The 21,547-nt window shown below is 38.7% G+C and overlaps 1 protein-coding gene across 1 annotated transcript; it reads left to right on the forward strand.

Moving 5' to 3' along the window:
• The first annotated feature begins 1,557 nt into the window (after positions 1 to 1,557).
• Positions 1,558 to 12,794, forward strand: LOC139724894 (uncharacterized). The gene is made up of 3 exons (XM_071636017.1): positions 1,558 to 1,561; positions 11,010 to 11,300; positions 12,322 to 12,794. The coding sequence occupies exons 1-3, from the start codon at positions 1,558 to 1,560 to the stop codon at positions 12,792 to 12,794; spliced, it is 768 nt and encodes a 255-aa protein (XP_071492118.1).
• The last annotated feature ends 8,753 nt before the right edge of the window (positions 12,795 to 21,547 follow it).

Consider the following 21,547-nt stretch of genomic DNA (forward strand, 5'->3'; position numbering starts at 1 on the left):
AAAAAGAGGAAGTAAGGAAGTGTGAAAGAAATCGAACAAAAACAAACAAACAAACAAACAAACAAAAACAAACAAACCTGACTTAGAAGGGATCTATATTGGTTTCAGGTATAGATAATGACGTTTAACATGCGTGGATATTCTATTAAGTGAAATGACGAAATGAATACACAATGTATGTCACAAGTTCTTTAACTAAACTTCGTTATGCATTGATTCGTTCAATGAAATTAACTCTTCTCTCATGACTCTCTATAATACGGACTGAGTGATCAATTTGCAAGCCATTTCACTTTTGACAAGATTTCTATGCAATTGATCGAAGATGAATTTAATTAAAGCTGTTCCAACGCAACATCAAACATGACATATGCAAAAATGACCAGAATCAATAACGTATCTTTCAAAATATGTAATTAATCGCATCATGATTGACAAACAATATAAAACACGGGACAGGATTCGTATAAATACCTTTCACTTGAAATAGACAAGGTATAACTCAAACTTCTTGACACCAGCAGAAAGCTTACGTTCCGTGTATATACGAGTGTTTCAAAAGCTGAAATGTGAGTATATTGTGTAATACGATGTGTGTGTGTATGCATGAATGTTTTCACAGTATCAAATGTTACTGTGTTATTCAGTGATATGTTCATAATCATGCTCAAAATCACAACCACTGATTCAAAAGAGTTTAAATACGGATATATTTTGTAGTTCCCATTTGTCTAGAATTACGTTTCCGGTACTTTTAGTCTTTTTTTTTCTTTAATTTCAAAGTGGGTTATCTTTTCCATTTATCAAAGAATTCCTGGTAATCGCAATTGGTTGACAGATTAGTGTGTCTTTCTATTTCAAATGCTGTTACACGTTGAATCGATGGGTGCCGAACGTATTGTCATGACATTTGATGTACTTTTTTCTATACTCTCACTAATATTTAGGTCACACACACAAATCTAGGATTCATCCTTTCCAGTTCCATTATTATACCAGAAACATGATCTGACAGCGATCTCAGAGTGCATAAATTGAATTTGATCCGATGTAAACATCGATATAGTTATGCTGCATTTCCCATGCGTTCATTATAGGGCTAAGCGGATCGACAGCGCAAAAGCTCACAAAATTTTGAAGACTTTCCTAGTTTCGAAAAATTGCGTTTTCATTTCGGTTTTTCTTCATCCAACCGGCATCAAAATGGTGTCGGAGTGACTTTGAAACTTTTCCCTAGATGAATCGATCTGGCTACGGAGTTATGGAGAATGTATCATACATTCATACATTCAAAAATCAAGAAACTGACATCGAAACGAGCAAGTATTGGCGTGACGTAGGTGTTAGAACACATAACGTTTACTTTAATGTCTTCTCCATGACGGATACATCAATTTTTTTCTGCATAAATCATCATCATAGACTTGTTATACGAAGCTCTTGATTTACGCTTGATTCGCACTTGCCTTTAAATTGTCTTCCTTATTATTTTTTTTTCAGATGGAAGTCACTGCGTCCTTGCTTCTCATTATAGCTCTCTCGAATTGGCAGAACGCAATGGGTAAGTACAACTAATTAAATTTCACGTATATATTGGGAGAACTTAACTCCTGGTAGCTTGGTGTCTCAGAATATGAAGATAAAATGCAGTTTACAGAGAAACGCAAGACGCGCTCCCAGAAGAATGAGTTTACTTTCCACCAGTCGTAGGTGCACTAATGTTTGGTACTAATGACATTTCGTCTACTCTCATGTGGATTGCCTGTGTACCATTCAATTCAATTCATTTCAATTCAATTCAATTCATTTCAATTCAATTCAATTCAATTCAATTCAATTCAATTTAATTTAATTCAATTCAAACTTTATTCATTTTTCGAAAAGAACATAACCATTTCACTTTCTTTCACTTTCATAAACGCATTGGAATTGTTTCTGTGTGAGGTTCATTTAGTTTGGAGCTGATGTTGGTCTGAAATCTTGCGAAAAAGGCTACCGCGGATTTAATCATGCCCCCGTTTCATTAAACAAATGATGCACATTCTTTTCCTGGTGGGGCGTTAGAAAAAATATCCGTCCTCAGCAACTTTTGAACATCAGATGGCTAACTCTCACTAACGCCCTCTGTAATGTGCAACATGTGTATGATAAAGCTGATGTTATGATACGCTGGCGTATAGAATTCGAAATTGAGATTAAATCTTTTTAAGAAGGTCTTGTTGACCAATGCTGGCCCTCACGCCATAGGAATTTATTGGTACTTGTGGTCTGGTTATGAAATTGATTAATTTCGGTACATTATTCATTTCAATAAAATAAATGTGGCCGACCAAAACGATAGTTGTTTGGTTAAAATACATGATCATTTAACGCTTCAGACTGAGGCCTCAATGAGCAATGTGCCTGCACATTTAGAATGAGAAGGCTACGGTTCTTCTTAAGGGGTGAAACACAAAAAATACAGGTTGATTGAGTGAATACAGCAACATTAGAAGAATACATCAGGGCAAAGTTTGAGGAAAATCGGACGCTGTAATCCGTTCAAAAGTTATATATGTTTGAAGTTTTGGTGACGAGACTGCTGGATCAGAAGACTATTATGGATCATGACATCACAATAATGCACTACGATGTAAAACAGTGTGTAAAGAAAATTCAACACTTACTTTTCTGGCATAAAAGCAGAGCACTAGTCTTAACTCGTTCAAAAAGCAGGGGGATTACCCTTGATATATGTCAGTAACAATTAAGTCCAGGAAATTTTCGTCTGAAATGATGATTTTGTGGAATTTGGTTTGTATTTTGTTTATATCGTAGTACGTAATTTTTATGCGATGTCATGACCCATGATAGTCTTCTAATCCAATTGTCTCGTCATCAAATTTCAAAAAAATATATATAATCTTTGAACGGATTATCTGATTTTCCTCAAACTTTCACTGATGTGTTCTACTAATATTGTTGAATACACTCAATCTACATGTATATTTTGGTTAATTTCCCTTTGACAAGAAGGTTGTACCTGTTAGGGGTGGAGGGGGTACCATTGGCCCTTGACCTTACAACGAGCACTATTACTGTCGTCACAGACCACACACACACGCACACACACTAAAAACGTTCCATGGCCCCTAGACCCTATAATAAAATGATACACAGGAATTCTATATGCGACATGTTGCATCAGTGCCCATGCGTGGGTTGGCATACCATGTAGGCCTACATGTATTCAGTTATGCATTGAATTATTGTTATTCATTGGATCTAGGGTACGGTACTTCAAACTACCTTGTTCAAATTCAGCTGGCTCATACCACATCGGGTTTTTTATTTTTTCTTTCATGCTATTTTCCTTTTTGCTCATTTCGACAAAGTTAACAACATGCCTTTGGGGTAGACCATAATTATTTTGTAAGGGATGTTCACTGTCAGTCATTGCGCATGACTGCTTGGAATGAATGCACTCTGAATCGGAGCGCAATACACAAGATCATAACCCCTCTCAGACCCGAGTCAAAACAAGCCTCTTTTGAGCAATACACGGTGATCACACTTACGGAGCGACAGGTTTAATACATGTATTCAAGTGAATTTGGTTTGCCTGTAACGTTACGCATTTTTGTAAATAGTAAAGGCCGTAAACAACAGTGTGCTTTTATTGTGAAAGTGAAGTTCACACTCAGCCTCTGTTGCGGATCAGCACAATGGTTGCTTGGTATAAATCATGGGCGTAAATCCCGGGGGGATGGGGGGATATATCCCCCCCCCCCCCCTGAAATGGAGGAGGGGGGGATGGCCTGTACAATCATCCCCCCTGAATTTTGAAAAAAAATGGAGGAAGCAGAAATGTGATTGTATCAATTTTGGCATATTGCATGACGTTTGTACGCCAGCTTTCAGACAGGTAACAGAGCTGAACAGTATTCTATCTTGTAGGAAAATGTATACATACTTTTCTCAAGCGCTCGCTCGCTTCGCTCGCTCGCGAAGAAAGTAACAACGACATACACTGTAAGGTATGGCTCAGACGTTGACAACGTCAAATAGTATAATCCTATATGTAAACATGCTATGACGCGAGTAACTGGGGACCATCTGCAAGATATGTACGAAAACAAACAAACAAACAATAACAAAAACTATATCGCCATAATTGAACCCCCTCCATTTCCTGAATCATTCCTGAGAAACGACAGTGACTGGTGACTCAGTCAGGATACATACCCAGGGAAGATCAGGGGCGTCGAATCTATCTGGGGGGGGGGGGGGGCAAAGGGGCATTTGCCCCACCCCTACGGAAGTGTTTAGGCAGACAAATCATTTATCCCCCAAGCAATTCCCGAGATGAGGACAAATCTCGAACTTTCTTAATGGAAAATTGTCCAAATATCGCCAGAACTATGCACCAGATCGTTGTATTGCAATCATAAACATGCAAAAGCTCCGCTATACAGGATCCCTTTCGATAGACTTTGTACACTTTTGAGATTGACGTATATTTCCCTAATTTATCAAAGAGTGTGCAGCAGATCTTTCACTTAACAAAAGCACCCTCATATGCAGAGGCGTCGATGGGGGGGGGGGGGATGGTTCCCCTATAAAAGTGGGACAAACAAAAGCGAAAAATATAGCTACAAACGGCAGTGTTTTGAGTGTAAAATGTCAAAATTTTTAAAGCTCGCTCGCTCCGCTCGCTCGCATTTAATCGCTATGCCATTCTCCTGATGCTGCTGCAGGTGAATGGCAGCAGTTGCGCCCGGTGCGCCCCGGCCCCTTAATTTCCAAAGCGAGAAATATAACTACAAACGGCAGTTTTTGGACTGTAAAATGTCAATTAATTTTGAAGCTCGCTCGCTTCGCTCGCTCGCATTTAATCATTATGCCATTCTCCTGATGTTGCAGCTAGTAATTGCCAGCAGTTTTCGTCCGATGCGCCCCCCTTAATTTCCAAAGCGAAAAATATAGCTACAAACGGCAGTTTTGGGACTGTAAAATGTCAAAATTTTGAAGCTCGCTCGCTTCGCTCGCTCGCATTTAATCATTATGCCATTCTCCTGATGTTGCAGCTAGTAATTGCCAGCAGTTTTCGCCCGATGCGCCCCCCTTAATTTCCAAAGCGAAAAATATGGCTACAAACGGCAGTTTGGGGACTGTAAAATGTCAAAATTTTCAAGCTCGCTCGCTTCGCTCGCTCGCATTTAATCATTATGCCATTCTCCTGATGTTGCTGCCAGTAACTGCCAGCAATTTTCGCCCGGTGCGCCCCCCTTAATTTCCAAAGCGAAAAAATACAGCCACAAAAGGACAGTTTTTGGGACTGTAAAATATCAAAATTTTCAAGCTCACTCGCTTCGCTCGCTCGCATTTAATCGTTATGCCATTCTCCTGGGGCCCGTTGCATAAAACTTACCGTTGAATTTCAATGGTAACTACCTTCAAAATTAGGTTTCACAGCCAATCAGCATCAAGGATTATAAAATTTACCGCTAATTTGAAGACTTACCGCTAGAAAGGAGCGGTAAGTCCAGCGGTAAGGGTTTTATGCAACAGGGCCCTGATGTTGCATGCTGCCAGTAATTGCCAGCAGTTGTGCCCGGTGCGCCCCCCCCCCCTTAATTTCCAAAGCGAAAAATATAGCTACAAACGGCAGTTTTGGGACTGTAAAAAGTGAAAAATTTTCAAGCTCACTCGCTTCGCTCGCTCGTATTCAATCGTTATGCCATTCCCCTAATGTTGCTGCCAGTAACTGCCAGTAGTTGCGCCCGGTACGCCCCCCCCCCCCTTAATTTCCAAAGCGAAAAAATACAGCCAAAAGCGACAGTTTTGGGACTGCAAAATGTCAAAATTTTCAAGCTCGCTCGCTTCACTCGCTCGCATTTAATTGTTATGCCATTCTCCTGATGTTGCTGCCAGTAATTGCCAGCAGTTGCACCCGGTGCGCCCCCCTTAATTTCCAAAGCAAAAAAATACAACCACAAACGGCAGTTTTTGGACTGTAAAATGTCAAAATTTTCAAGGTCGCTCGCTTCGCTCGCTCGCATTTAATCGCTATACCATTCTCCTGATGTTGCTGCCAGTGATTGACAACAGTTGCGCCCGGTGCGGCCCCCTTTGATTTCCAAAGCGAAGAAGTATAGCTACAAACGGCAGTTTTTAGCATGTAAAAGCATTATGTCAAAATTTTCAAGCTCGCTCGCTCCGCTCGCTCGCATTTAATCGCTATGCCATTCTCCTGATGTTGCTGCCATTGATTGACAGCAGTTGCGCACGGTGTGCCCCCTCTTAATTTCCAAAGCGAAGAATATAGCTACAAACGGCAGTTTTTGGACTGTAAAATGTCAAAATTTTCAATGTAAAAAGATTTCACCGTGGGAGGGAGAAACCCCCCTACCACACCCTCCCCCCCCCCCCTCGCTTGCTTCGCTCCCTCACGATCTCATAACCGCTCCCCCAAGATCAAATCCTGTCTACGCCGGTGATAAGCCCCACTATTTAGTAGGCCTTCGCAGTGATGTCGCACAGGCGGAGCAAGAGCTGAAATACCACGATTTAGTCATTCAATAATATATTGTGAATATTTCATTTTCTATTGGTTTTTTAAAGAAAAAACAAACAAGAATTTCACCAAAAGTGTGCACCAGATCGCTGAATTTCAGGTCTGAAAATGCAAAATCTTCCTCGTGTGGGAGAGGGACACACCCCCTCCCCATACACACCCTCCCCCCGTTAACCCAGTCGCTCCGCTCTCTCTCTCACAGATATTTCAAAAACAAAAAATGTCTTCATACTTTTAAGGTCTGATTTTCCGCCGCAAGTCATCTGACAAGCAAAAAAAAAAGCAACAACAAGAACAAAAAGTCTTCATATTTTTGCTGCCACTTTCCTCCCACTTTATATTTCATGCAAAAGAGTGGGACATCCGATCCCTGTAAAGTGTGCGTGTGGGGGGGGGGGGGGGCACCAAGCTCCCCCCCCCCCCCCCCCCCCCCCCCCAAGGCTGCGCCGGTCCGGTTATGGGCTTGTAATCGTGGTGATGGTGACCATCCCCCCCACTCCTCAGTACGATTTACGCCGTTGGTATAAATGGTATTAAACCAATAACACTCTGAGTGAAAAACGAACTAGAATCATTTCAGCATTTTCATATCCAAGCCACAAAGAAATCACAGAGCGATATAAAGGAACTGAGATGGTTATACACTGTACAGGAGTGTTCATGATATTTGATTGCCTGTAAACTAACTAGGGGGCATTCGGGGTACAAGGTTCTTAGACATTGCTGTACACCTACAAAGTAATGATGCTGAAAACACTGCATGCTTTGGCAAGAAAAAAAAGAACAAGGATGTATATCTATAAGCCAATCCCCCCCCCCCAACTTCCTATCTCTTTCTCTCTGCCTTCAGCATGGACTGGACCAAGATAGTTGAACTCTGTTGTTGTTGTTTTGTTGTTGTTGTTGTTGTTGTTTTGTGTTTAGTGGCGTTTTCCATTCTCTTTAGAATATTTACGCCAAACACTGCTCTATAAATTTCTTTTCCTTTTATCATTTTTTTTTCTTTCACAAAAAAGAAAATATCGTAACGAGAATCCTTGGTCAGCTGTCGGTACGTCTATTTACCCGCTTAAAGTATTATATCTTCTGGCCAATCCGGCTCATTGCCTCGAGCAGACTTTTCAGCCGTTATTAACGGCCTAGGCCCCTCCGATATGCAGGCAGTATAGAGTCCGATGCTTACCAACACAGGAACCTCAATTGGTCCGATTTAACGCCAAAAAACAAAACAAAACAAAACAAAACCAGACAATATTAATAAAATACAAAATATATATAGTAATCACATATAAATTCTTGAGCAAAGTAAGCAATCTCTGGGCTGTGGTGCTCATGAATTGCCTCTTCAGAATACCTCGAGGCAGAGTTAGTTATACAAACTATGTATACACCCATAACATGCATGAAAGTTTATCTAAAATCTTTGTGATCTTTTAACATACAACACAAGAGCTCTTTGGTATACTGAGTTAGTTGAAATTAATAAGCTTTGAATGCTGTTCTCATGAATTTTTGTTTCAGCTAACATCATAGATCTCAACTTCTCAACTCTCAACTTCTACTCAATAGGCGTGCCTCCAGTCTGTCTGTGTTAAAACTGAAACTGAAGTCCCATTTTTCCCACAGATATTGTTTATTAAAAAAAAAAATCAACTCTACTCTGATTCAATGCTTGTACATTCCTACCTTGTTTGCATTTTTCAGGGATAGATTTCTGGTTAGCCGTTATACATATTCTTGTCTTTTCGTTTTACGTACTTGTGTAGCTAAGTTCTCTTTTCCTTATCTTGTGTACTAGTATTTAATGCCATTACTTATAATCATAATTACACTTTGGTATTCAATATATTGACATACTTGGGTAGATATTCATTAAAGTGCTTGTAATGGGTGTGTTTTCCCCATTAGTGTTTAATCACTTGTTGAATTGAACTGAATTGAATTGAACTGAATTGAATTGAAAAGGTGTTTTATTGATCAATATCCATCGCGAACTTGCACTCCACTCGCAGTCTCTGAATTGCAGACATTGTACACAAAGGGCCATTATACCTGAAAAAAAAAAAAAATATGCACAAGATATATACAGCGTAGTAATGAAAAAAATACATAGAACAAAAAAAAAATCAGACTTATTCAGCTTAACTATTGCACAATGAAATCAACCTACAATACAAAACAAACGCAAATATTGCAATTACAATTTCTAATATCACTATTCTAAATATCATAAATGAATTGAGTTTGTGTTAGTTGTGTATGCCGGTCATTTATACTTATTAATGAAGGTGATATTATAAGCATTCCTCAAATCAACACATTTCATATAACATTTTACGAGGGGCATTTCGACACAAGCTCTGTTTTTTCCACGGTATTCTTGTCTTCACTTTATTCATTTCAATACATCCAAATGTAAAAAAAAAAGAAAAAAGAAAAGAGAGAGAAAGTTATTGTTTGAATATGGGCGAATAATTAAATTGAATTCAATTTAAGTCAATCAAGATATTTATGTTTAAGTAAAATATCTGTGCGTATGCTTAATGCATTGAATTTTGTTGTAAATTGCATAATCTTTTTTTTTTATGAACCATCTGTATTGGATTTGAGAGAAGAAAACGTATGTAGAAATATCTGTCAGTCCGCAGCGCGTGCGATAATGAGGCACGAACGACAATTTTATTCAGAATCACGTTTGCGCAGTTTGTGCCCTTGAGACTGACGAGATTTCGCGATACTTTGCGAGAGTTTTTGCAGAGGTCGCAACAACAGCTTTCATAGCTTTCGCAGTGCATTGTTTGACCCAGGATGGTTGGGTAGGTTATAGAGCTGATTATGCTCATTAATTTGATACCTAATTTCCCTATTTTTGATTTCAATATAGTAGTCCATTTTAGCATCAAAGTAAACGATTATTTTGCCAGTGTTCAAGAAGCTTTTAGATCATAGTTTAATGTTTTGCTAGTTCCTGACTGGTATTGAAAATGGGTCTCCGTAATTTCTTCGATTTCACAATTGTGAAACTTGAGCGAGTATGATCAATTAAAAAACGAAGAGGGGCACCATTTTTAAGGTTGTGAATTTTCCTATTGAAAACAAGGCAAATTATGTTTTCTTACCGGAAGTAGGGTAGTGAATGAACACGCGTGGTGTGACAATGACCAGGATTGGAATGCTTCATGAGGAATTCCACTATCGCAGCTAGTCTTTGTTCATTCTGAAATGTGGTGTGTGCAAGCACATGGAAACATGTGCTTACTTCTTTCATGTGCATGCATTTCACCCTGTGCCAAGAATTCAGACTAGCAGTGCTCAGGGCAATCCACATGAATAATTGATAAAGCATTCATGTGCCTTGCAGCAGAGCTCGGGACAGGTGGTGGCCAGGTCCATTGTTCAGGGTTATTGTAAGTGCACACTCACATACACATCATTGGTTCCTGTGTAAAGTTCAAGTTTTGTATAGAGAGTGAAAATTCGATCACAATCTGGAACCTAACATTTAAAAAAATCATGGATTTCATGAAACTAATATAGGCTTTCATTTTCAAATTACCTCCAACTCAATTGTACACTATTCAGCTATTACTCATATCAATGACACTTTTATCTGATACATAGTTTTTGAACTCACAGCATTGAGTCAGCAGCCAATGGATACTACGCAATGCGACACGCCGCGTCTTGCGACAGATTTCGACCAATCACAGACCCGGAATTCCGGGGCGAACGCGAGGATAATCTTTTTAAACTCGACGCTAGACACGTCTCTGAATTTTGCTAGTTCCTGACCCGTATTGAAATGAAGATGAGAAAACGTGCCCTTATTGTGATACTATATACTCTAGCGGACTTCAGGTTAGTTTTTTGGCGTCAAACGTGAAGGAATATTTTTGAATACAATACCGAAATTCGAGAGAGATTTTGACATTCTATATTCTTTTTTTCGTTTTATTTTGATCATGAGCATATTTGCTAATGTTTTCTCTTTCAGTCGATATTAAAAGTGTCGAAAACTGACAGGAAATACTCGTTCTACACGGATTTATTCATGACCATGTATCTGCTCATTACGTATGCAAGCACCGCTCAGCCGTGCATACGACTTGAATAAATACGTGCGTTTTCGCTCGCGCTGCGGACTGACTGAAAAACTATTATACACTGTATGTCCTTATTATGATAAATAACATATGGCATGTATGGAGCATCATAGTGTACTGTACTTCTAAATTAACAGAAAATCAGAGCTTTTGCCATGATTTCATCTTCTTAGGAGCTGAAATAATGTTCTCTTTGATGTCCATTCACCTGGTCATCAAATAGTTTTATTTCTGTACTATAAAGAAATTAAATTCTGCTTCGGTGTTGCTTTTTTTTTTCTCCCATTTAACACTAAAATGTCAACGTTTCCTCCTATCTTGCTACGTTGTGTACGTCAACCTTTAAATAGCCAATCCAATCGACCTGGGCTGCAGTACGGCTAGAAATACCATCGAGTGTCACCTCTCCAGCCTATGCTGGACTTTCCGGCGTGAAGATGTCTCCGAGTGCGACAAGGAAGTCGGCAACGATCTACTGGAGACAGCGTCGGTAGCGGATTTCTTGGCGGTCCTGCACTACGTCGACTTAGGCCGCGAGGGGGAGCTGTGCGATGGCACAGGTCGACGCTTCTCATCGGCCTGCGAGGCATTGGATTATGTGTGTTATGGGACTGACCCTTCGAGCATTGCGAAATGCATCGGTGAGTTCTACAGGGCAGGTGGATATGACATATATTATCACCTATTTTTTTTTTTCACATCCTGAAGCACAAAAAGACGAACCCGGACATAGAGATGTAAAATTATTTTCCTAATATCCTTTTTAGCTTGAATATAAACAGGACCTAAATCGACTAATAAATAAAGCGTTTTAATTTGAGGTTCTTATTGTGTCCAACTCACTCGACTATACGTCTAAATAGAAATCACTATTTTCAGTAAGTAGAAACTTTTCCTTCTTTTCTTCAGGGGGGTGATCGGAATTTGACTTCCTCATTATAGGCTGATGTTCACTGATGTACAATAATGGACATGTGTGCTAATCATGTTTCCTCTTTACATAATTAACAAGGCTTGCATCGCCGAAGTGTGAGCATGAGAATGAACAAATCTAGGCACCTGACAAAGACAGTACATAGTGTCCTATTTCCATCATAGGTAGACATCAGAGCTGCCAACTCTCACTCATTGAGAGTGAGACTCACTCATTTTGGTCCTTTCTCACTCTAAAACTTTATTTCATTTGCATGCATTTCTGTTGATCTCACTCATTTTTGACTCCTAAATTATAGCATTGGCCTAGAGGAGTCTCACTCTCAACTAGTTTCCAATGTTGGCAGCCCTGGACATGCTCTCAAAATATATCAAATGGTCATATGAGATATGACTTCCCGGATTTCGGTTCCATTTTCGTAGAAATTAGACTAGTCTGACATTGCTTTCGATTCGGTTTTTATAACCATCAGAAATGTGTACTCGTAGGCCTAGAGTTCTGTTCTCTTTGGACATGTATTTATTACTGGTAAAGTCATCAAGTCCTAATGTGGCAGGCTGGTTTCATACAGAGCCACTGATAAAGATTGTCCTGCTTTGAAAGCCTGCTAAGAAATGTCCCAAAAAAAAACACTATAAACAAACAAACAAACAACCCAAAACCCTACTTCACACCATGAATGCATAAAATATTGAATAACTTTGTGTTGACATCATTGCTATTGACAGACTATGGTCAGCGCTATCGTCGGTCGGGATCTCATTCAGCTGATTCACGTCATGGCTCGGCCTCCGATTCGAGGTCCGGTGAAATTGTGTTTGTCCATCATAAGCCTGCTGTTACCAAGGCACCAACAACGGAAGCGATCGTCGAGACGACAGCGGAAGCCGACACTGCAACCACCACTGGCGACGATTCGGACGAAGACGACCTTACCACTACCGCTGCAGCGACCACTACAACGTCGATAGTCACCACACCTACCACACCAACTACTCCGACTACCCCTACGACGCCCACTACCCCTACAACACCCACGACACCAACTACACCTACGACACCAACTACACCTACAACACCTACGACACCGACCACACCTACAACACCAACCACACCTACAACACCGACTACACCCACAACACCCACAACACCCACAACACCAACCACGCCTACAACTCCACCCACGGAACCGGCTACGTAAGGTTTTATTTGAACCATCGTTGCAATGTCCTTTAAAAAGGTTATATCACCTCACTTTCCTAGATTTTTGGAATGCTAATGTATGTACTACAGGACAAAGGCATTTTGAATGTCAGCCTGTGTTTTTTTTTTATATTCAATATAGGTACAATTGTACTTTACAGAAGAAAGAAAAAAGAAAGAGCAATTCCGTTAGTTACAGCCGCATGTATACGCATTTAACTTGTAATGTGTGGAATAGTATTATGCATCAAGAGACTTGCCCTTACTGACGTTTGTCTCGATAGTGTTTATCGAATCCAAGTACATGTATTTCATCAAGAATCATCAATATAATAACTTGATCCAAGCATGTGACTTATTGATGCGGATGGGAAAGAGTTTAGATAGTGCTGAAGATGAAATCCAGAAGTTTAATTCCATGTCTTTGAGAAACGTATTATGTTCGAATTGATATAAACCCATATGAGGGATTGAGAGAGACGGACAGAGTTTGTTTCACAATTAATTGAATGAATTAATGTACTGTATGGTAGTTATATGGTCTTTGTTCGCCTAAACGAACACGACAAAGCAGTCAGCTGACAGTGTACCATTATAACTAAATCCTCTTGAATTTGAAGATTACACTGTTTGGTTACAGGACAAGCTGTGTCTGATTTTCATGATTTCCAATGTATTTCCACTAAATAAATCGTTTGCAAGGTCAAATGACCATGACTGTGATGTACATGAGTATACTATTCACTTATAGTCTTTGTTTTCCCTCTCCCCTTCCATTTGTGTCTCATATTATATGCTGGCATCCAGGAATGTGACGTAATAAATGATTTTATGGTAAATTGAAATACGCAGTAGAGTTTGGTTTTGTCATGTTTGTAGCACACGATAATTGTACATGAATTCAGTTCTACTTGTTATCATCTCCGTATGCACTTTGCGTTAACACGCGTAACTTTAGGAGTGATCTTTTGGATCGCACGTCACAATGAAACAAGACATATCTGCATGTGAACTTACAATAAAACTGCAAGTATAGCAATCGACATTATACAGGGATAATCCTACGTTACGCTAATTATCACATTTACCGCTCACTGATGAATATGTCGTTCATAAAATAACACGAGAGAAAAAAAACACACAGAAAGGGCACTACAAATCAGTCCCAGATAATGTATACCTTAAACGGAAGCCTCCTCCAACACGAAGAAGGTATAGGCTTAACTATAATCATAATGGGTAGGGTGTCATGATGTGCTCGTCCGCCGACAACTCATTGTTCGGAGGACAATGCCGTGAATTTTTGCACTGCAGACATTTTGCTCCATCGGCACTTGCTCCGCACTCACTAATTGCCCCGGCGTAAAATCGCTCTACCGACATTTTACTCCACCAACAATGCTGGCAATGCATTGCTCCACCAACAATATGAGCCGAAGCATTCTCCCAAGGTACAACATTTGCTCCGGGGACAACTGCTCTGCATGCTAAAATTTACTCCGAAGAAATAATACATTGGAATTGGCACAGGACCTCTTCGCATGTTTTTTGACACGTGATTTAATATTTCCCTTCAAGTAAAGTATTATTCTTTTTGCAAGTTTGAACAATATTCTTATTTACATTTTGTTTGGAACTCGCGGAATTCCTTTCTTCAAAAGTTTCACTCCCTTCTCTCTGAAGTCTTCTGGTATGTATAGTCTTTCGTGAAAATTATTGCCAAATTATTGTTCAGCACTATAGGCCTAAAGGTAATGTTCATCCTACTGGTCATTTTATATTTTATACGAACATGTTTCTTCTAGAATCACATTTGAGATATTGGGTATTAGCACGTAGTCTTTTGTTTGTGGCAGAATGTATATACATATATATATATATGATTATAAATATATATATATATATATATATATATATATATATATGATTATATAAATATATATATATATATATATATATATATATATATATATATATATATATATAGCGAAAACTTCGAATCCCGATGAAAACCCATTTTCTTTGCTCAAAGTTTTCGCTATTTATTATTACAATTGTTTCTGGTCAGTTTTTCCTTCCTTGTTTCAAAATATATTACAAAAAGCTGCATCGCTTCGGCGATCCCTCACATTTATTCCAAAGTTGATTTACATCATTTGGGTTTATGTCGGGTTAATGTGTGTGTGTGTGGCACACATACACACACTATAGCTTCTGATCACAAGAGCAAAGAGAGTTAAGGGTTTGGGACGAATACCGATCTAGGGCTTTCAATAGCTCAGTCGGTAGAGCACCGGTCTAGTATTCCGGAGGTCTCGGGTTCGAATCCCGATGAAAACCCATTTTCTTTGCTCAAAGTTTTCGCTATTTGTTATTACAATTGTTTCTGGTCAGTTTTTCCTTCCTTGTTTCAATATATACATACATATATATATATATATATATATATATATATATATATATATATGATTATATCATCAGTCATTGGGAGGGAACAAGAGTGACAGGCGAGAAGGGACACAGATAGAAGGAAACACCTGCTCAGCAAGTTGTCTTTGACACCAGCATCAGTAATTATTATCACTATATCCCTCATGAAGTAAATTTGTCCAATGCCAAACATTCGAAACAGCTATTTTCATCATTCGAGCTGAGCACTTGACAAACAAATCAGAAAGCATCAACACTCCGGTGATTACGAGAAAAACATGGTACAGGGTTGGCGTATTTTCGTACTTGGTTGACTGACAAGGAATACAAAAAAAAAAATCCCCCGATAAACACTTTTCCCCATACATATTTTTTTTTCCAATTCTCACCAGAGATAGATACAGTATATAGATTTAAAGAGGGAGAGAAAATGGCCTGTTGGAGCCTCTCTTAAGATAAACATGGGTCTTATTGTTTAGCGAAGTCACGGTCCATTCGATTTAACCCTCTAATGACCACTGTTTCAAAATATTAACGTTATTGTGCATTTAGCCGAAAAGGGAATAATCAAATCCACTCAAGTCTAGGTGTCGGTTGCGGGTACAATGAAAGCATTTGGTAATATCTCAAATGCAGTCTTATTTCATTAATTCATTATCTCAATTAAATTGGCATTCGGGAGCATGCTCATCCCAATCCTTTTGCCGAGCACAGAATGTAAACATTTCTCGGAGAGTATATTCCTCCACTTTTTTAGATTCACAATTAATGTCATTTTGTCTCTATCATAGTCAATCATTCTCACAATAATTTACAAGCCAATAATAACAGCGATTTCGTTTCATTTGTTACACCATCTCTACTGTACTTGTACTTCTATTTCTGCAATCTCTGCAATTAAACACCAAACTTTTTACACACTACAACTGTACCTGCTTTGCACATTATGTACTTGGGGGAAAAAAAAATCGTCCTATACACTAGACACTCCCTCCCCTCTCCTCCCCTCCCCTCCCCTCCCCTCCCCTCCCTCCCCTCCCCTCCCCATTCTCACTCACTTTCCCCACTCTGATTCTCTTCCTTGCGCTGTACACCTGTACAACTAAACATTAGTTCATTGTCAGTGGATGACTGCATGGCTAATAATGATGGTACAATATTCATCTGATTTTATTTATCAAAAATATGATGCTGCAGACACTTTGGTTATCAACAATATGATTGACAGGAAAATGAAACAGTACCTACAGGATTATACAGAAGTTCATACATTTGCATTTTCTCACATTTACAGACACAGAAGATCAAATGAACAAAGTATATAGAGCAGGGAAAGGTTATTTCACTACAGAGGTTCCCAGCTATAACATGTTTACCTGGAACAAGATCTGTGGTAAGGAATGACATAAGTGTACAAGTATAGTAGGAGCAACCCAGTCTTTGAAAACTTGGGGAAAATATTGGTTTTCTGTTTGAAAAAATGCACTAAGTACAGGTTGAGGTTCATTGGCATAACATATAAATAAAAGGGTAGGGCTTGGTATATTAAAGTCTACACAGTAATATGTCTCTGGAAGTTGGACTTCTCATTTTCAGGTGAAACGGGGGGGGGGGGGGGGGGGGGGCTAGAATAAAATAGGGGTGTGGCATGCTGACACGTTTAACACACACTATTTTGCGAGTATAATGAATCATGTTATAGTCAACACATTCTTCCCCCATGTTTTATCCATTGCATTAAAAAAAGAGGAAAAAAAAAACATGTTGAGACGCATATGCAAGGGATATGGCAATTGTCTTACCACATGTAAACTATTTTATGTACTCTGTACTTGGGATGCCGTGTGAGACCATGTACTCCTTTTAAAGGGCCTGCAACCCTCTACACTCTCGTCTCATCTCACTCAAATCATTCTTGATACCTATACATAATATTCGTATTCAATTCAAGGAAACATTACTTGTTTCCATGACCTCCGCTAAACAGATCTGTTACATCAAAACACAGCATACAAAATGTAAGGAGAAGAGATAAAATTCACTTCCTTTGTATGGCAGTCTTTCTCACCAGACTTGGCTATCAATCTGACAAGATAGTGTGATCTAACATAATGCATTCCAAAACATGAGTAGTAAATATGATGCATTTGATTGACATGCTTTGAGAAAGCTTCAGCTGGTCAATGAACATTCAAATGCTGTAATAAGATACAGATACATTTATCTGGAATGTCTTACACAAATGGTAGTATACACATGAAATTGTCCTTGTCCAGCGTCAAAAGATCAACATTGTTTATGTCAACTATGAGGTGGAAACTGCATGCATGCCGCAAACACTTGAATTGCAAACACATGTACCAAAAAAAAAAAAGGTCAATAATCAAAAAATGTATCACACTGATCCATCAAACACACTAAAGTAGTGATAAAGGATATGGTTAAAACAACAAACCACAATCTACACAATCTACTACTCACATTTTCTTTTTATGGAAAGACGCAAAGTATACAAAAGGGAATAATGCACAATAATAACAAGAGAAAATGAAATATATGGGTTCTGAGCGTTCAGATTGAAATTGGGAAGGAACATCCCATCAATGAACTGCATACCAGGAGATCAGGCCACACATACTTTTGAAAAACATTCCCTCAACTGAATAATGCAAATTACATTGTATTACCAAAGATAATTTGGTTCCTTTGTTCAGGAAATTGTACAAGAAGAGCAGCATTACACCATATACATCATGAGAAATGTTGAGTGTAACATACAACGTGTCACAAACACGTCCACAAGCAGTTTCTCCTTTCAGTTCCTCCTTTCAGTTCATTCAGAGGAATCTTGATGCAAACAAAAAGTTACTGCAGCACCAACTCTTAAAAGACAGAAAACAATAAAAAGAAAGGGAGACAGAGGGAATGAGTCAGACAGACAGATGGAAATAGAAGCAGAAAAAAAAAGAGAAGGAAAGAAATAAAGTATGACGTTAATCTGCATGTAAGAAAGGTACACATTCTTAATGTTAAAAAACTCAACAAAGTTCTGTCAAAAAAAAAATAAATCTAATTGGTATGTATTTCTATGTCATCTTGAGAAACCCAGCATTCAATTCACAGAGGTTATATAACAGGGTATACATAATTCACCAGGTGACTGAATTATACTTCTCAAGACTGCAAATCATGAAACAAAGGGGAAACAATTAATGAAGACATTCAACAACCAACTTACATAACACATTTATTTTTGGTTCTATCTTTTATCTGCATGTGTAAATTCCTTACATGTTGAATTCTACAGCACTTTCTCCTCTATCAGTATCATTTCTGGACCAAGAGAAGTTTGTGAACCAATTAAAGGGGGCACACTGCTGGTTCTACCCAGAGGCTGATCATCGGATCCCTCTTGGCTTAGGATTCAAACCCATCTATATGCTGAAGGGCCCTGCCAAGACTAACTCCTGGATTACGTAAGTTTTCTAAGACTGTAAACTTACAAGACAAAAATCAAATGCCCTGCACGTATTTTATCAGTTTAAGAGATTTTCTTCCACTCAGAATATACTGTACTCCGTGCCATACAGCACAATAGCCAAGAATTTAGATGGTCAATGTACACTCTGTGCTATGATGTCACTCTCCATTCAAGCTGAACACAAAGACACACACACATATGCACACGCACACACGCAAACATGCAGTACGACGTCTCCTACGCGGACATGTCAGGATGGAGAGGCAGGCAGCGCTCATCTGGATAAAGAATTTAGCCTGATAAATAAGACTCAATATTTGATATGAGCAGCTGTCTACCCAATGATACCTACATAATGCAGGTATCAATTTTGAGTGAACATATGACATCATCGTCAGCTGGTCTGCATTCAGAATTCTCTGATAATGTGCTCAATGAACCATCGCCTGTACCTGTGCCCTGATTTAATGAAAAGCTTTCTTTTCATGTTCCTGCAGTGATTTAGGGGTAGTGAATGTCTGAATGCATGTTATTTAGATGAAAATTAGATGTGAATGTATGTTAATTATGTTGGGAATAATATGTAATTTATGTGAGTTTGTGTAGAAATTTTGTCTGAGTTTGAATTCCCCCCATTCCCCGTAATTATTAGATTGAAAAAAAAAAAAACCATGCTGAGATCGCATCCTGATAATAGAGAGATCCGGATAAAGGGAGGCCAGATAGGAGAGGTCGGACTGTATAATCAGGAACACTTTCACCTGGGGTGACCTGGGGTCAAAAGGTCAGGAGATTGATGAATCAGCAGCGTGTGTTCTTTGACACATCAGGGGGAGTGGGCATTTTACTATTCAGTGGCAAACAGGTGGCAGATATTCAATCACATTGGTGAGGCAAAGGAAAAGGCAACATACCATAATCTACTGAGCTTATGTACTCGCAATGAAAGTATCCAGTCAGAGGAATAGAACTAGAAATGCTGTGAGTTGTTTTCAGCATGATAAAGCCATTTTGTGGTACACACTACCTTCCTACTAAAAATTACATGTGCAAGAGCCAAACACTCGCTCATACATTCACTGTGCTACCATTTATGCAGAACCTCCTAGGCTAGAAGTTAGTCTTTACAATCAATGTTTACAGAAGGATGTCTTTTGTTAATTCACCTTATATTCATTACACACTTAATTTGCTGTTTGTTTGTTTGTTTGTTTGTTTGTTTGTTTGTTTGTTTTTTCATTTTTCTACATTATTTTCACTGGCAGTCATATATTTGTTTACTGGTATTTTTACTATGTTGTATGTTGTATGTTTGATAGGCTTGTGTATTTTACATGCCAAAGAACAGGCCCTTTTGGAAAAACAGAGATACAAACAATGTTTTGACCTCAGTTGAAGTCATCCAGGGTGTCGAAAACATAAATACATGAATTGACAACAAGGAGTAAACACTTCCCTGTTACCTAGCGACTGGCAAAACCACTTGGGAGTTACTCATATTGGTCTAAGGCAGACAAACAGATAAATGTCGCATCCTCCAGACGATAAACAAATATGATGTCATTACCAGGAACAACCAAGACACAAAAGTCGCGTCTGTACGGTCTTTTAAACACACAATATTGCTGGAGGAGCAGGAAAGGGAGAGAAAATTGTGTTTGTTTTGTGAGGATTCTTGTTTTGAAAAGTGGTATATGAATTATCTCACTTCCTCTTTACTTTGTGGTTTTCTGCATACTGTATATGAATCAAAGCCCACTAATGAATTGTGTTCCTACCAACCAACTTTTACGTGGAAAACACAACAAAGGATCAGTTACTCATACATATAAATGACCAGCCAATACAGCTCTACTTGCAAGGCAAATAAATCACTTGTGACAAGTTACCTTCAAAAACGAAAAAGATAAGTTTCTTGTCATCCTCGCCATAATGTTTTGACATGATAGATATCACCAGCATCACGGAAGAAGTTTCACATACGATGTACATGATACAAAAAGTTACAGCAACTAAATAAGGAATCAAGTGTGTAAAATTGTAACATAATCAGACCTTGTCTGCTAGAATTACATCATATATGTGACCCTGCACCTCAAAACAAACAAAAAGTCGCCAGACATGAATTTCTAGTTAAGACCATTTTCTCAAAGAGCAGACTTTAAGCTTTAAAATGATGTATAACTCAACTCAAATGGACTCTCCTAACCTATCTAAATATTGGAAAGAAAGCACAGACTCAGGAAAAGTGTGAACTGAGAAAAGAGGCCCTGAAGTACAGTGTCTATTCAAGCGCTTAATCTTTACCAAACCGTGCTGGCTGTGTGATGAATGGGACAAAAAACAGGAAGTAAACCACCCGAGTAACAACAATGAAGGGATTATCAGATTAAACTGAAATTAAGCATGCCTCATTAACACTTTCTGTCCATAATTAATGCCAACTTTCAAAGCAGTAGCTCTATTCTTTCAAAAGTTATTAGAGTTGAAAGTTTAGAGTGTGGACAAGGTTTTTCAGAAATGAAAAAGGGATTCTAAAGACACACCTAATCACACTAGATACCAAAAATGTTTGAGATAAACTGCTAAAAAACACACTTTCCTGCCCGTTTTATGATATCAAATTTTAGCATAATGTTAAAGAAGACCTGCTCTTTCAGAAAAAAAATGAAAAGTCAAGTTCGGCTAGGTTGACCCATTTCACTCATTTTCAGTCCTCACGCAAAATCAGTGTGTGCGACTTTATGTTCGTTTTGAGGTGCACGGTCACATATGTACATGTACCATCATATTATTTACTGGACATTTTGTTTGTTATGTGTGATTGTTTTGATTTTTTT

This window comes from Diadema antillarum, unplaced genomic scaffold (genome assembly GCF_040938485.1).
Source record: "Diadema antillarum isolate AM-2024a unplaced genomic scaffold, OU_Dant_1.0 seq00000002_RagTag, whole genome shotgun sequence".
Lineage (NCBI taxonomy): Eukaryota > Metazoa > Echinodermata > Echinoidea > Diadematoida > Diadematidae > Diadema > Diadema antillarum.